The sequence below is a fragment of the Hemitrygon akajei genome, chromosome 13 (assembly GCF_048418815.1).
Source record: "Hemitrygon akajei chromosome 13, sHemAka1.3, whole genome shotgun sequence".
Taxonomy (NCBI): domain Eukaryota; kingdom Metazoa; phylum Chordata; class Chondrichthyes; order Myliobatiformes; family Dasyatidae; genus Hemitrygon; species Hemitrygon akajei.
This window is the reverse complement of record NC_133136.1, coordinates 341,080-358,605: the sequence shown is the minus strand read 5'-3', so window position 1 is coordinate 358,605 and position 17,526 is coordinate 341,080. Positions and strand designations below refer to the sequence as shown.

Below are 17,526 nucleotides of genomic sequence, written 5' to 3'. Positions count from 1 at the left end.
CTCAACGTCAGCAAGACGAAGGAATTGGTTGTTGACTTCAGAAGGAGTAGCGAACCACACGACCCCATCTACATCGGTGGTGCGCAGGTGGAACAGGTCAAAAGCTTTAAGTTCCTCGGGATGAATATCACAATTGACCCTATTGCCAAGAAGGCCCACCAGTGCCTTTACTTCCTGAGAAAGCTGAAGAAATTTGGCCTGTCCCCTAAAACCCTCACTAATTTTTATAGGTGCACCATAGAAAGCATTCTTCTAGGGTGCATCACAACCTGGTATGGAAGTTGTCCTGGCCAAGACCGGAAGAAGCTGCAGAAGATCGTGAACATAGCCCAGCACATCGCATAAACCAATCTTCCATCCTTGGACTCACTTTACACCGCACGCTGTCGGAGCAGTGCTGCCAGGATAATCAAGGACACGACCCACCCAGCCAACACACCTTTTCCCCCTCTTCCCTCTGGGAGAAGGTTCAGGAGAATGAAGATTTGTACAGCCAGATTTGGGACCTGCTTCTTTCCAACTGTGATGAGACTGCTGAACAGATCCTGTCCTGGATCTGAGCCGTACCTTCCAAATTTCCGCACCTGACTTGCACTACCTTACTTTCCCTTTTCTATTTTTAAATTAGATTTATAATTTAATTTTTTAGTATATTTAATTCGATTTGTACTTCAGTGGCCTGGTGCGCCTTAGTGGGGTCATAATCAAGGGGTAAATGAGAGGAGGTATCAGAGAGTTGTCGCTGTGCCTCGGCCAGGTAGACGTCAGTACGCCAGACAACAACAGCTCCCCCCAGCACCAGGCCACTGTCTCCTAGACCATCACCAACCTTATCAGCTCTGGGAATCTCCCATCCACTGCCACCAACCTCATAGTTCCCACACCCCGCACTTCCCGTTTCTACCTCCTACCCAAGATCCACAAACCTACCTGTCCAGGCAGACCTATTGTCTCGGCTTGCTCCTGCCCCACCGAACTCATTTCTGCATACCTTGACACTGTTTTAACCCCCTCCTTGTTCAATCTCTTCCCACCTATGTTTGTGACACTTCTCATGCTTTGAATTTTTTCAATGATTTTAAGTTCCCTGGCCCCCACTGCCTTATTTTCACCATGGATGTCCAGTCCCTATATACCTCCATCCCCCACCAGGATGGTCTCAAAGCTCTTCACTTCTTTTTGGATTCCAGACCTAACCGATTCCCCTGTACCACCACTCTCCTTTGTCTAGTGGAATTAGTTCTTACTCTCAATAATTTCTCCTTTGGTTCCTCCCACTTCCTCCAAACCAAGGGGGTAGCCATGGGCACCCGCATGGGTCCCAGTTATGCCTGCCTTTTTGTTGGCTTTGTGGAACAGTCCATGTTCCAAGCCTATACGGGTATCCATCCCCCTCTTTTCCTTCGCTACATCGATGACTGCATTGGCGCTGCCTCCTGCACACATGTTGAGCTCGTTGACTTCATTAACTTTGCCTCCAACTTTCGCCCTGCCCTCAAATTTACCTGGTCCATTTCTGACACCTCCCTCCCCTTTCTTGATCTTTCTGTCTTCATCTCTGGAGGCAGCTTATCTACTGATAACTACTATAAGCCTACAGACTCTCACAGCTACCTGGACTATTCCTCTTCCCACCCTGTCTCTTGCAAAAATGCTATCCCCTTCTCACAATTCCTTCGTATCCACCACATCTGCTCTCAGGATGAGGCTTTTCATTCCGGGACGAAGGAGATGTCTTCCTTTTTTAAACAAAGGGGCTTTCCTTCTTCCACCATCAACTCTGCTCTCAAACGCATCTCTCCCATTTCCCGCACATCTGCCCTCACCCCATCCGCCCGCCACCCCACTCGGGATAGGGTTCTCCTTGTCCTCACCTACCACCCCACCAGTCTCCAGGTCCAATGTATAATTCTCCGTAACTTCCACCACCTCCAACGGGATCCCACTACCAAGCTTATCTTTCCCTCCCCCCCCTTCTGCTTTCCGCAGGGATTGCTCCCTATGCGACTCCCTTGTCCACTCGTCGTCCCCCCATCCCTTCCCACTGATCTCCCTCCTGGCACTTATCCTTGTAAGTGGAACAAGTGCTACACCTGCCCTTATACTTCCTCCCTCACGACCATTCAGGGCCCCAGACAGTCCTTCCAGGTGAGGTGACACTTCATCTGTGAGTCGGCTGGTGTGGTATACTGCATCCGTGGCTCCCAGTGTGGCCTTTTATATATTGGTGAGACCCGACGCAGACTGGGAGACCATTTTGCTGAACACCTATGCTTGGTCTGCCAGAGAAAGCAGGATCTCCCAATGGCCACACATTTTAATTCCATGTCCCATTCCCATTCTGACATGTCTATCCATGGCCTCCTCTACTGTCAAGATGAAGCCACACTCAGGTTGGAGGAACAACACCTTATATACTGGCTGGGTAGCCTCCAACCTGATGGCATGAACATTGACTTCTCTAACTTCCGTTAATGCCCCTCTTCCCCTTCTTACCCCATCCCTGACATATTTAGTTGTTTGCCTGTTCTCCATCTCCCTCTGGTGCTCCCCCCCCTTCTTTCTCCCGAGGCCTCCTGTCCCATGATCCTTTCCCTTCTCCAGCTCTTGTATCACTTTCGCCAATCACCTTTCCAGCTCTTAGCTTCATCCCGCTCCCTCCGGTCTTCTCCTATCATTTCGCATTTTCCCCTCCTCACACTACTTTCAAATCTCTTAGTATCTTTCCTTTCAGTTAGTCCTGATGAAGGGTATCAGCCCCGAAACGTCGACAGTGCTTCTCCTTATAGATGCTGCCTGGCCTGCTGTGTTCCACCAGCATTTTGTGTGTGTTGTTTGAATTTCCAGCATCTGCAGATTTCCTCGTGTTCAACCTTATTAATATCCTTCCTGTAATTCTGTGACCAAAACTGCACACAATACTCCAAATTCGGTCTCACCAATGCCTTATACAACCTCACCATAACATTCCAACTCTTATGCCAATACTTTGGTTTATAAAGGCCAATGTACCAAAAGCTCTCTTTATGACCCTATCTACCTGTGACGCCACTTTTAGGGAATTTTATATCTGTATTCCCAGATCCCTCTGTTCTACTGCACTCCTCAGTGCCCGACCATTTACCTCGTATGTTCTACCTTGGTTTTTCCTTCCAAAGTGCAATACCTCACACTTGTCTGTATTAAACTCCATCTGCCATTTTTCAGCCCATTTTTCCAGCTGGTTCAAATCCCTCTGCAAGCTTTGAAAACCTTCCTCACTGTCCACTACATCTCCAATCTTTGTATCATCAGCAAATTTGCTGATCCAATTTGCCACATTATCATCCAGATCATTGATATAGATGACAAATAACAATGGACCCAGCACTGATCCCTGTAGCACACTACTAGTCACAGGCCTCCACTCAGAGAAGCAGTCCTCCACTACCACTCTCTGACTTCTTCCATTGAGCCACTGTCTAATCACTACAGTACCTCACCATGTATACTTAGCAACTGAATCTTCCTAACTAACCTCCCATGCAGGACCTTGTCAAAGGCCTTAATGAAGTCCATGTAGGCAACATTCACTGCCTTCCTTTCATCCACTTTCCATTTAACCTCCTCAAAAAACTCTAATAGATTTGTTAAACATGACCTACCACGCACAAAGCTGTGTTGACTCTCCCTAATAAGTCCCTGTCTATCTAAATACTTGAAGATCCTATCTCTTAGTACTCCTTCCAATAATTTACCTACTACCGACGTCAAACTTACTGGCTTATAATTTCCTGGGTTACTTTTAGAGCCTTTTTAAAACAACGGAACAACATGAGCTATCCTCCAATCCTCCGGCACCTCACCAGTAGATACCGACATTTTAAATATATCTGTCAGGGCCCCTACAATTTCAACACTAGTCTCCTTCAAGGTCCAAGGAAATATCCTGTTAGATCCTGGGGATTTATCTACTCTGATTTGCCTCAAGATAGCAAGCACCTCCTCCTCTTCAATCTGTATATGTTCCATGACCTCACTACTTGTTTGCCTTATTTCCATTGACTCCATACCAGTTTCCTTAGTAAATACAGATACAGATCTCCCCCATTTCTTTTGGTTCCCTACATAACCGACCACTCTGATCTTCAAGAGGACCAAGTTTATCCTTTACTATCCTTTTGCTCTTAATATACCTGTAGAAGCTCTTTGGATTATCCTTCACTTTGACTGTCAAAGTTACTTCATGTCGTCTTTTAGCCCTCCTGATTTCTTTCTAAAATATTCTTTTGCACTTTTTATACTCAAGTACCTTATTTGCTCCCTGTTTCCTATACATGTCATACATCTCTCTCTTCTTCTTTATCAGAGTTCCAGTATCCCTAGAGAACCAAGGTTCCTTATTCTTATTCACTTTGCCTTTAATCCTGACAGGAACGTACGAACTCGGCACTCTCCAAATTTCTCCTTTGAAGGCCTCCCAATTACCAACGACATCTTGCCAGAGGACAACCTGTCTCAATCCACACTTTTTAGATCCTTTCTCATTTCTTCAGATTTGGCCTTTTTCCAGTTTAGAACCTCAACCCGAGGAGCAGATCTATCTTTATCCATAATCAAGTTGAAACTAATGGTGTTATGATCACTGGAAGCAAAGTGTTCCCCTACACACACTTCTGTCACCTGTCCTAACTTGTTTCATAATAGGAGATCTAATATTGCATCTTGTCAAGGTGGTACCTCTATATATTGATTTAGAAAACTTCCCTGAACACATTTTACAAACTCTAATCCGTCTAGACCTTTAACAGTATGGGAGTCCCAATCAATATGTGGAAAATTAAAATCCCCTACTATCACAACTTTATGTTTCCTGCAGTTGTCTGCTATCTCTCTGCAGATTTGCTGCTCCAATTCTCGCTGACTATTGGGTGGTCTATAATACAACCCTATTAATGTGGTCATACCTTTCCTGTTTCTCAGCTCCACCCATATGGCCCTTGGTAGACAAGCCCTCTAATCTGTCCTGCCTGAGGACTGCTGTAACATTTTTCCTGACTAGCATTGCCACCCTCCCCCCCCCCCCCCACCCCCCACCCTTCATCCCTCTGCCTCTATCAGGTCTGAAACACCTAAACCCTGGAACATTAAGCTGCCAGTCCTGCCCCTCCTGTAGCCAAGTTTCACTAATGGCTATAATGTCAATTCCATGTGTGAGTCCACACCCTCAGCTCGTCAGCCTTCCCCACAGTACTCCTCGCATTGAAATAGACACACCTCAGAAGATTATTACCACCCCACACAACCCTTCTATTTGTGACTTTGCATGAACTTTTTACATCATTTATTTTCAGCCCCACTCCACTATCTACTCTGGTACTCTGTTTCCCATCCCCCTTCAAATCTAGTTTAAACTCCCCCCCCCCCCCCACCCCCAGTAGCACTAGCAAACCTCCCTGTAAGGATATTGGTCCCCTTGTAGTTCATGTGCAACTCGTCTCTTTGTACAGGCCCCACCTGCCCCAGAAGAGATCCCAATGATCCTGAAATCTGGAACCCTGCCCCCTACATCAGTTCCTCAGCCACATGTTCATCCTCCAGAGCATCCTATTCTTTCTCTCACTGGCACATGGCACAGGTAGCAATCCTGAGATTACCACCCTCGAGTTCCTGCTTTTTAACTTCCTACCAAGCTCTCTATACTCACTCTTCAGGACTTCCTCACTCTTTCTTTCTACGTCATTGATACCGATGTGTACCATGACATCTGGCTGCTCACCCTCCTATTTCAGAATGCTGTGCACGCAATCAGAGACATCACTGATGCTGGCACCCGGGAGACAACAAACCATCCAGGAGTCTCTGTCAGGACCACAGAACCTCCTGTCTGTATCTCTAACTATCGAGTCCCCTATCATTACCGCTCTCCTCTTCTTCCCCTCTCCCTTTTGCACTGCAGAACCAGACTCAGTGCCTGAGATCCCACAGCTTGTCCCAGGTAATTCTCCCCCCCCCCCCCCCCCCCAACAGTATCCAAATCGGTATACATGTTGTTGAGAGGAATGGCCACAGGGGAGCCCTGCTCTGCCTGCCCTTTCCCTTTCCCTCGCCTGACAGTAACCCAATTACCTGTGCACTGCTCCTTTGGCGTAACTACCTCCCTGAAACTACTATCTATAAACTTCTCATTCTCTCGAATGATCCGGAGGTCATCCAGCTCCTGCTGTAGTTCCCTAACGCAGTTTGTTGGGAGCTGCAGCTGGATGCACTTCTTGCAGATGTTGTTGTCTGGTCTCCCTGACTTCCCACATCCTGCAAGAGGAGCATTCCAACATCCTGCCTGGCATTCTCTCTACTCTAAATAAAACAAAACTTACTGGAACCGACCCTCACCTCAGCCTCTTCACGCCGAAGCCTGTTGAGCCAAAGCCATCCCATTCTGACTCAGAGCACTCCGACAATGGCCGCTGTATATGGCGGTCTTTTTTTTAACCTTTGGCACGCTACGTCACGGGCCTGCGCAGTCTAGCCTCTTTTCCCCGATCAGTAAAAAAAAAAGGCTTTGCTTCTCTCCGAGATGTCTTTAGTCCTTCACTCTCAGCCTCTTGCTTCAATTTACTTGGAATTTCAGAAGACATTTGAAAAGGTGCCATGCATGAGGCTGCTTAGCAAGATAAAATCCTGCGGTGTTACAGGAGAGATATTGACGTGGATAGAGGAATGGCTGACAGGCAGAAGGCTGCAAGTCGGAATAAAGTAGTACTTTTCTGGTTGGCTGCCAGTGATGAGTGGTGTTTCTCAGGCGTTTGTATTGGGACTGCTACTTTTCACACTTTGTCAGTGATTTAGATAATGGAATTGATGTTTTTGTGGCAAAGTTTGCAGATGATACAGAAATAGGTGGAGGGGTAGATAGTGCTGATGAAGCAATGTGATTGCAGCAGGACTTAGACAAATTGGACGAATGGGCAAAAAAGAGGCAGATGAAATACAGTGTTGGGAAATGTATGATAATGCGTTTTGGTAAAAAGGATGATAGTACAGACTGCTATCTAAATGGGGAGAAAATTCAAACATCGGAGATGCAGATAGACCTCGTGCAAAGACTGCCAGAAATTTAATTCTGTGGTAAAGGCGGCAAATGCAAAGATGAAATTTATTTCAAGGGGAATAGAATATTAAAGCAAGGAGATAATGCTGATGGTTTATAAGACACTAGGCAGGCTGCACAGAATATTGTCAACAGCTTTGTCCCCATATCTCTTAATGAATGTGTTGTAATTGGAGAGAGTCCAGAGGAGGTTCACGAGGATGATTCCAGGAAGGAAGCTGTTAACATATGAGGAGTGCTTGGCAGCTTTGGGCCTGTCCTTATTGGAATTTAGAAGAATGTGGTGGGATCTCATTGAAACCTACTGAATATTGAAAGGACTAGATAAAGTGGATGTGGAGAAAATGGTGGGGGTTTCCTGAACTGGAGGGCACAGCCGCAAAATTGAGGGACGGCCTGTTAGAAGAGGGGTTAGGAGGAATTTTTGTAGCCAGAGAGTAGTCAATCTGTGGAATGCTCTGCCACACACTGTGGTGGAGGCCAAATCGTTGGTTATATTTAAAGTGGAAGTTGATAGTTTCCTGATTGGTCAGGGCATCAAAAGTTATGGGGAGAAGGCAGGTGTATGGGGTTGAGTGGTTTTCGAGGTCAGCTGTGATGGAATGCTGGAGCAGACTTGATGGGCCGAATGGCCTAATTCTTCTCATATGTCTTATGGTTTTATGGATAGTGTGATGACCTTATTCTTGGTCTTGCACCAGTTGAAGTTGAATAGCCTGTTGTCCATTATATACACGTTTGGGATTCCGAATGGCAGGTTTTAAGCTAGTAGAGGTTGAAAAGTCTGTTGTCCATTCTTTACATGATTACGGTTCTCTGTGGCAGCTTTTGAGCTGGTTGAGGTTGAAAAGCCCTTTGTCCGTTCTATACACGGTTGGGATTCCTTGTGGCAGGTCTTGGCCAATGAGATGAAAGATGCCAGTAATAAAGATGGTTAAATAGGGTGGGTGCAATGATACAGCCCTGTTTGGCTCCTGTATTAACAGTGAAGAGTTCTTATTCAGCACTACTATTGCTGAATATTGTGGCTGACATGCCATCATGCAGTAGCCTCAATGTTTGTAATTACTTGTCAGGGCAGGCATGTTTTGGTAGAATGATCCAAAGTGCATTTATTATCAAATATGCCAAAGAGCTTGGTGGTCTACTGTATCTCATGCATGTGTCAAAGCTATGAATGCCAAGTACAAGCGTTGCCTTTGTTCACGGCATTTTTCTTGTAATTTGTGTGCTGTGAAGATCATGTCTGTGGTTCCTTTAGATGGGTGGAAACCACATTGTGATTCAGAAAGCACTACTTCAGATAATGGAAGGAATTGGCTGACATGGCTACATGGAAGTATGAAGCCTGTTGTTGACAAGAGGGAGATGCCTCTGCAATTGCCAGAATCTGCCTCGTCTCTCTTAAATATTGTACTGTTAGAGCAAACCTGAGTTCTGAAGGCATTTGTTTCTTTTCTGAGACCTTCAGGAGCAAGGCATGCATGTGGTACAAGATTGCTGGTCCACCTTCCTTACGGACATCAGTCAATGAAAGCAAGCATGCAGGTACAGCAGGCAGTGAAGAAAGCTAATGGCATGCTGGCCTTTATAACAAGAGGAATTTAGTATAGGAGTAAAGAGATCCTTCTGCAGCTGTACAGGGCCCTGGTGAGACCCCACCTGGAGTATTGTGTGCAGTTTTGGTCTCCAAATTTGAGGAAGGACATTCTTGCTATTGAGGGAGTGCAGCGTAGGTTCACAAGGTTAATTCCCGGAATGGCGGGACTGTCATATGTTGAAAGATTGGAGCGACTGGGCTTGTATACACTGGAATTTAGAAGGATGAGAGGGGATCTGATTGAGACATATAAGATTATTAAGGGATTGGACATGCTGGAGGCAGGAAGCATGTTCCCGCTGATGGGTGAGTCCAGAACTAGAGGCCACAGTTTAAGAATAAGGGGTAGGCCATTTAGAACAGAGATGCGGAAAAACTTTTTCACCCAGAGAGTGGTGGATATGTGGAATGCTCTGCCCCAGAAGGCAGTGGAGGCCAAGTCTCTGAATGCATTCAAGAGAGAGTTAGATACTCTTATAGATAGCAGGGTCAAGGGATATGGAGAGAGGGCAGGAACGGGGTACTGATTGTGTATCATCAGCCATGATCACATTGAATGGTGGTGCTGGCTAGAAGGGCCAAATGGCCTACTCCTGCACCTATTGTCTATTGTCTGTTGAGATCCTGTCAGGACCAGTGGCTGTTGTTTTGCTGTGGGTACAGCCTAGTCCATCGTGGGTAAACCCCTCCTCACCATTGAGCACATATGCACTTTGCAGGAAAGCAGCATCCATCATCAAGGACCCCTACCATCCAGGCCAAGACCCCTTCTCGCTGCCAACATCAGGAAGGAAACACAGGAGCTTCAGGACTCACACTAGCGTTCAGGAACAATTTTTACTCTTCAACCATCAGGCTCTTAAACCAAAGGAGATAACTTCACTCACTCTTAGCACTGAACTTTTCCCATAACATATGGACTCACTTTCAAGGACTCTTCATCTCATGTTCTTGATATTTATTGCTTACTTTATTGTTATTATTTACCGTGAATATCTGCAAGAAAGTGTATCTCAGGGTTGTATATGATGACATGTATGTACTTTGAAAATAATTTTCTTTGTACTTTTACAGTTTCTTGAGGTCATATGCAGATTAGTTGCCATGCTAAACTAGGATTATTTTACCCCAGAGAAGAAGCACTGTAAAGGGAGAACGATGAAGTACCCCTGCACAGGTGCTGCTTGACTTTCTGAATTCCTCTGGCATTTTGTGTGTGTTTCAACATCTGCAGAATCTCTAGTGTCTGTTCAATTTTGAATTAATTAGATAATTTCTCACATTGAATTGTAATTGGGACTGTTTGATCTTATTGTTCCAGGATGATTGATCTATTGTTCTTACCTTTCCAGATTCCTGTGGCACATTGTTTGGGAGTTCCTGCTCATTACAAAAAGAAATTCTGCATTGTCTGTCGGAGACAGTTGGATGAAAGTCCTGCGATACGATGTGAAGGTGTGGGAATAATGTGGAAAATTATAAAGTGTGCCTGGGGGATTTTAATTAGCAGATTGCTCTCAATTGGCCCGCTAGATTCTGTTCATCTCATGTATTTACGGTCTAGAAACAGATTGATAAGAATGCATCACTCTCTGGTACATGACATTGACAGCAGGTAACCACGTTCTACTCCCTATTACAGATTTTTCCATTCTTCTCTCCACTTCTCTCTGTCTCTGCAGCATAAAACACACCTGGTTTTTGACTTCTTCAACCTCAAATATTAACTTTCTCTCTCTACAGATACTGCATGACCTCAGTATTTCTTTTATTTAAGATTACAGACGCCTTGACCTGATTTGATGTTCCTCCATCACTGGGTCAAAATCAGAAACTGTGTACCAGGCCTAAGCAACACCTTCAGCACCAGGACTACAACAAATCATTTTGATGGCCACATCCTCAGCTTTAAGAGATTTATTTATTCTTTTGTTTTGTTCAATTGCCCAACTCGAATTGCTGTTGGAAAGATGATGATGAAAGCACCACTTGCAGCACTTCTGGGCGAGGTGCTACCACAGTGTTGTTATTTTGGGATTCTAGGCTGTACACCTGATGATGATGGGTTGCTAGACCTGTTCTGTCTGTACTGTTTAACATACAACACAGTACAGGACCTTCAGCCCGTGATGCTGTGCTGATAGTTTAATCAATGGAATAATCCTTTTCTAGTGAATAGCCCTACATCTTTCTCTGATTCAAGTGCATATAGCCCTGTTTAATAGACAGTGGAGCTGCACAGTACCATAGATGGTGTGAAGGAAGGAATTTTGCATTGACAAGGGTTGTGTGGTGTAACCAGAACTTTGATGGACAGATGCTGCACTGAGGAGGATGAGGTCAGGTATTGTCATTTGACTCACTGTCTGCCGCAGATGGAGTGGACAGTTATGTCCATCACTGGTGCCACCCAGAATATTTGGTATTTAGTGCTGCCTCCAGGTATAGATCAGTTGTGGAAGGACAGTAGGTGGCAGTTAGGAGGAACTTTCCTTGTTCATCATTGAAATTATGCCGTGAGACCTCATGGGATCTGGAGTCAATGCTGGCAACAGTTCAACAACCCTCCTGCCTGCACAGTACAGTTCTGCCACCTTTTGTCAACCTGTCCTGCTGTTGGACAGGACGTTCCCAGGGGGCGCAATGGAAAAGTTTAGTACATTTGCTTTTAAGTATGACTTTGCAAACATGACAATGTTGTTTGATGTGTCTGGTGAACAATTCTATCAATGTATAGTAGGCAACAGTCTCTGGATGTTTGTCGAGTGGATTTTGCCAGGTTGGCAGAGCTGGCAGTGAGATTGCCACATCTGGATTTGGCACTGTGGTCAATGCCAGATGTTTTGTCTGGTATAATTCTTGGACGTTTGCACATTCTGGTTATGTTACAGCTGATTGCCTGTTAGGGTGTGTAAGGTCTGATGAAATGGCTGGGAGGAATGTGTGTCTGGAGTTATACTGGTGAGTCTGAGGAAGGATGGCAGGTCAAAGTTGAGTTCATTGTTAGGTGCACAAGTACACATACACAGGCGCAATGAGAAATTGCCAGTGGCATCAGAAGCACATAGCAACTGATACACCACATTCACAAGAAAAATATGCATTAATTTATACAAGAAAGAACACAGAGCAAAATAAGCAAAGCCCATTGTAGTGCAAAGCGGTCGTAGTGTTGCTGTACTAAGGTAGTGATTAGGGTTTTGTTGGTTGGTTCAAGAATCGAATGGTTGAAGGGAAATAACTCTTCCTGAACCTAGTGGTGTGAGACTTCAGGTCTCTGTGCCTCCTGCCTGATGGTAGCTATAAGAAGATGACACATCTGGAAGGTAGGGATCTTTGATGATAGATCTTGCCTTTTTGAGTCAGTGTCTCCTGTAGATACTATCGATGATAGGAGAATTCACTATTCTCTGCAGCTTCTTGTTTTATATAGAGCACAGAACAGTACTGGTGTTGTGCTAACCTATATAAATGTACTCCGCAATCAATCTAACTCTTCCTTCTTACACAGCCCAGAACCTATTTTATTACATGTGCCTTTATAAGGGTCACTCAGATAAGACCATAAAATATGCAGTGGTGCTAGAAAGTTTGTGAACCCTGTAGAATTTTCTCTATTTCTACATAAATATGTCCTGCTTGCTGGCGCAATAGTATCAGCACCGGTCTCCAGAGCCAAGGTTCCCAAGTTCGAATCCAGGTCAGGTGGAGCGTTGAGCTAGCAACTTGGGCTCGTAAAAACAAAAATAGCTTGCTAAGGAAACAGTGCCCCGATAACTCTACTGCAGAGTTAAGGGCTATTCTTCTTCTGCATAAATATGACCTAAAATGTGATCAGATTTTCACGTGTCCTAAAACTACATAAAGAGAACCAAATTAAATAAATAACACAAAACAACATTATATTGTTCATTTATTTATTGAGAAAAATTATCCAATATTACATGTATTTGGTGGAAAAAGTATATGAGCCTTTGCTTTCAGTAACTTATGTGACCCCCTTGTACAGCAATAAATTTAACCAATCATTTCCGGTAACCATTGACAAGTCATGCACATCAGCTTGGAGGAATTTTAGGCCATTCCTCCTTACAAAACTGCTTCAACCCTGGGATGTTGGTGGGCTTCCTTGCATGCACTGCTTGCTTCAGGTCCTTCCACAACATTTCTATAGGATTAAGGTTAGGACTTTGACCTGGCCATTCTGAAACACAAATTTTTATCTTTTTAAACCATTCTGTTGTTGATTTACTCTTGTCTGTCGAATCATTGTCTTGTTGCATTGCCCAGCTTCTATTAAGTTTCAAGTGATGGAGTGCTACCCTGACATTCTCCTGTAAAACGTCTTGATACAGTTTTGAATTCACTGTTCTCTCAACAATTGCAAGCTGTCCAAGCCTTGAGGCAGCAAAGCAGCCCCAAACCATGATGCTCCTTCCACCATGCTTCACAGTTGGGATAAGGTTTTGGTGTTGCTGTGCAGTGCTCTTTTTCCTCCAACATATCAATGTGCATTTTTGCCAAACAGTTGGAGAGCAGTGGTTTCCTGTTTGGTGTCTTTCCATGAACACCATTCATGTTCAGTGTTTTTCTTATAGTGGACACATGAACAGAAACTTTAGCAAGTTCTCAAAATTTCTGCAGGTGTTTTAATGTTACCCTTGGGTTCTTTTTCACCTCTTTCAGTATTGTGTGTTGTGCACTTGGTGTGATCTTTGCAGGATGCCTACTCCTAGGAGGAGTAGCAACAGTACTGAGTTTTCTCCTTTTGTAGACAATTTCTCGTACTGTGCACTGATGAACACTCAGGTCTTTAGAAATGCTTCTGTAGCCTTTTCCATCTTCATGCTTCTCTCCGATTCTTCTAAGGGCCTCTGAAAGTTGCTTTGATTGAGGCATGGTGCACATAAGCAGAACTTTCTTGAGAAGAGCAGGCACCTGACTTTGTGTGTCATTTTTTCTAGTGCAAGGCACCTCTACAACCCACACCTCCGATCTCATCTCATGATTGGAACACCTGACTCCAAATAGCTTTTGTAGAAGGTTTACATACTTTTTTACCAACAAATACATGTAATATTGGATCATTTTTCTCATAAACAAATGAACAAGTATAATGTTTTTTTGTGTTATTTATTTAATTGGGTTCTCTTTATCTAGTTTTAAGACTTGTGTGAAGATCTGATCACATTTTAGGTCATATTTATGCCGAGAAAATTATACAGGGTTCACAAATTTTCTAGCACCACTAAGAGCAAAAAAGTTAGGCTGTTTGTCCCACCGAGTCTGCCCTACTATTCCATCATGGCTGATTTATTTTCCTTCTCAACCCCATTCTTTAGCTTTCTCCCCATAATCTTTGACTCCCTTTCTAATCAAAAACATATCAACCTCTGCTTTAAATTTACCTAATGACTTGGCCTTCTCAGGCATCAGTGGCAGTGAATTCCACAGATTCATCACCTTCTGGCGAAAGAAATTCCCAGCCTTATCCCTATTATCTTTCTGAAAAAAGCAGAATAATCTGTGCAGTCCCCAGTCCTCTGGTATTATTGTGACTGGAGAAGATGGAGAACATGTTCTTGCGTATTCAAATTGCCATACCACATGTGTTTTCCCAATTGTTAGTGATGACAGGATCCCTAAGGTGAACAAGATGTAGTAAGTAATATTATTTTCCCAGTGCTAATTTGCACCATCCACACATTTGTAATATCTGTACAGCTTGTTCTTGCATTCTGAATATAAATGCGTGTTTCAGCTATCTGTAGCTTGATTGAGAAACCTGCCAAGCATGCTAGATTTGATCTTAATCACTCAGTTGTATTGGCTGTTAGTTGTGCATTCCAGTCACTAACAACATTTACTTCATGTTTATTCCTATTTCAATATCATAACAACTTGTTTTAGAAGTGCATTAAATGAGTGAGACTGAACTCAAAGGGCATTTAAATTTAGAGTGGGTCACATAGTTTAACAGGGGATTCATCCAAACTGTAAAAGTGTCATGGAAAATTGAAACCTCCTCTGTCAAAACTGTGTGACTGATGGAGGTCAGTTTTAAGACCCAGATCCAATAAGGATGTTGAGTGCTGTGGATAAGAAGTAAATAGCAGGAGAGAGGGTGCAGATAACCCCCAAGTTAATTGAATTGTAGGACAAGTTAAAAAGGGTAATTGGCCTCCTGGTGATCTTAACTCTCAATATCCTGAATTTCCTGCAAGGTGTTTAATTTAAAAGGATCTGAAGGTAGAATTTTGTTCTATTTATTATTGGGATTCTGGAGGATGTTCTTTCTGTCAAAATTGAGGCCTCCTGTTTCCTGGCCCGTGTCAGCAATCTTCTGATGATAGTGGGATTAGTCTAAGCGCTCAAAATGGAGTTCAGAAAAATTTCAATTAATTACCTTTTCCAGTTTAAATCTGGCCTGGTGTGTTTTATTGAAAGGGCAGCAATCACTAATATTAAAGATTATTCTTTTCTTAAAAGTTTTCCTTGAGCTGCAGTTTTAGAAATTGTTGCATTTTTGTATATTGTTCAAAAAAAAACTTCAGGTCATTGTTGCTGTGCAGGCTGTATATTTAAAACAAATTGCACTCATCTGGGAGAATAAGTGTGAAATACTGATTGATAGGATATTGCTTTTCTGTTTAATATGACTGGCTAATTCAGGTGTCGTAATAACACAGGTTAATGTTAATTCTTTAATTGACAGTGTGTGAACTACACGTCCATGTAGATTGCAGTCCTTTTGCTTGTAGTGACTGTCGACGATGTCATCAAGATGGACAACATGAGCGGGTGAGTGAGGAAGGTTGCAGTTTACGTTTGTATTTCTACGGATCTATTTGTTGTATCAAACTTAGTGAATGGTGGTTAATTTTATTCTTGTATATAATAGGTAAGATGCAGTGATATTGTCCAGGATCTGAATCATCCACCATTTTCTTTGCTAAAGATACTTTACAAATTCTGATTGCCATCGTCTCCAATCCCTTCACTTAACTAGTTCCCAAAGTTCCATTTTAGTTTCTTCTGCTGGCTTCCCGCAGTTGAGCCCACCCCAACCATCTGTCCATCCACACGATATCCCACCCACCTCAAACATCTCTGCAGTCCACACCACGTGCCACTCACCCCAGACATCTCTTCAATCCACACGACATCGCACCCACTTCAAACATCTGTCTATCCACACCACATCCCACCCACCTCAAACATCTCTGCAGTCCACACCATGTGCCACTCACCCCAGACATCTCTTCAATCCACACCACATCCCACCCACCTCAAACATCTGTCTATCCACACCACATCTAGGAATAATCCAAATAGGATATACTTGGTAAGTGGTAGGGCATTGAAGAATGCAGTAGAACAGAGTGATCTAGGAATAATGGTGCATAGTTCCCTGAAGGTGGAATCTCATGTGGATAGGGTTGTGAAGAAAGCTTTTGGTATGCTGGCCTTTATAAATCAGAGCATTGAGTATAGGAGTTGGGACGTAATGTTAAAATTGTACAAGGCATTGGTAAGGCCAAATTTGGAGTATTGTGTACAGTTCTGGTCACCGAAATATAGGAAAGATGTCAACAAAATAGAGAGAGTACGGAGAAGATTTATTAGAATGTTACCTGGGCTTCAGCAACTAAGTTACAGAGAAAGGTTGAACAAGTTAGGTCTTTATTCTGTGGAGCATAGAAGGTTGAGGGGGGACTTGATAGAGGTATTTAAAATTATGAGGGGGATAGATAGAGTTGACGTGGATAGACTTTTTCCATTGAGAGGGGAGATTCAAACAAGAGGACATGAGTTGAGAGGGGGCAAAAGTTTAGGGGTAACATGAGGGGGAATTTCTTTACTCAGAGAGTGGTAGCTGTGTGGAACGAGCTTCCAGTAGAAGTGGTAGAGGCATGTTCGATATTGCCATTTAAAGTAAAATTGGATAGGTATATGGACAGGAAAGGAATGGAGGGTTATGGGCTGAGTGCAGGTTGGTGGGACTAGGTGAGAATAAGCATTCGGCATGGACCAGAAGGGCCGAGATGGCCTGTTTCCTTGCTGTAATTGTTATATGGTTATATATAGCTGACAAACAGGCAGGCATAGCTGGGATGCATGCAAGGGCTCATGGCTATACTTTTTGTTTGAAGGAAGTGGTAGGAGCCAAAGGAAAAATTATTTAGAGAGAGGACGTTCCACTTGACAGAGGAGAGTGGTGGTGGCAGAGGTGAATTGGTTGGGTCTGGTGTCCAAAGAGCTTTGAGCCCTTCCTGCTTGGGGATGGAGGTGTATAGGGTCTGGACATCTATAGTACAAATAAGGTGATGGGGGCCAGGGAACCTGAAATCCTTGAAAAGATCAAGAGTGTGTGATGTGTTCAGGATGTAGGCGGGAAGGGACTGAACCAGGAGGGATAAAACAGAGTCGAAGTATGCAGATCTGAGTTCAGTGGGGCAGGAACAAGCTGAAACAATGGGTCTACGTGTACAAGGAGGTTTGTGAATCTTGGGTAGGAAGTACAAACAGATGGCGTGGGGTGCGGGAACTGTGACGTTGGTGGCAATGGATGGGAGATCCCCAGAGACAATTAGGTGGGTGATGGTGTGGGAAACAATGGCCTGGTGTTCCTTAGTGGGGTCCTGTTCAAGGGGTAAATAAGAGGAGGTGTCTGAGAGTGTTGCTGGGCCTCAACAAGGTAGAGGTCAGTACGCCAGACTTCTACAGTACCCCTGTTATCTGCAGGTTTGATAGTGAGGTTAGGAATGGTGCAGAGGGATTGGAGAGCAGAGCATTTGGAAGAGGTGAGGTTGAAATTGGAGAGAGGAGTGGTGAA

General features: G+C 43.9%; 1 protein-coding gene across 1 annotated transcript in view; it reads left to right on the top strand.

The window, feature by feature from the left end:
* The window catches only part of LOC140737576 (diacylglycerol kinase theta), a 332,765-nt gene that overhangs the window by 70,607 nt on the left and 244,632 nt on the right, over positions 1 to 17,526 (top strand). The window contains exons 3-4 of the mRNA XM_073064008.1: positions 10,043 to 10,145; positions 15,406 to 15,491. Coding sequence (XP_072920109.1) covers positions 10,043 to 10,145; positions 15,406 to 15,491 — 189 coding nt within the window. The remainder of the gene's footprint in view (positions 1 to 10,042; positions 10,146 to 15,405; positions 15,492 to 17,526) is intronic.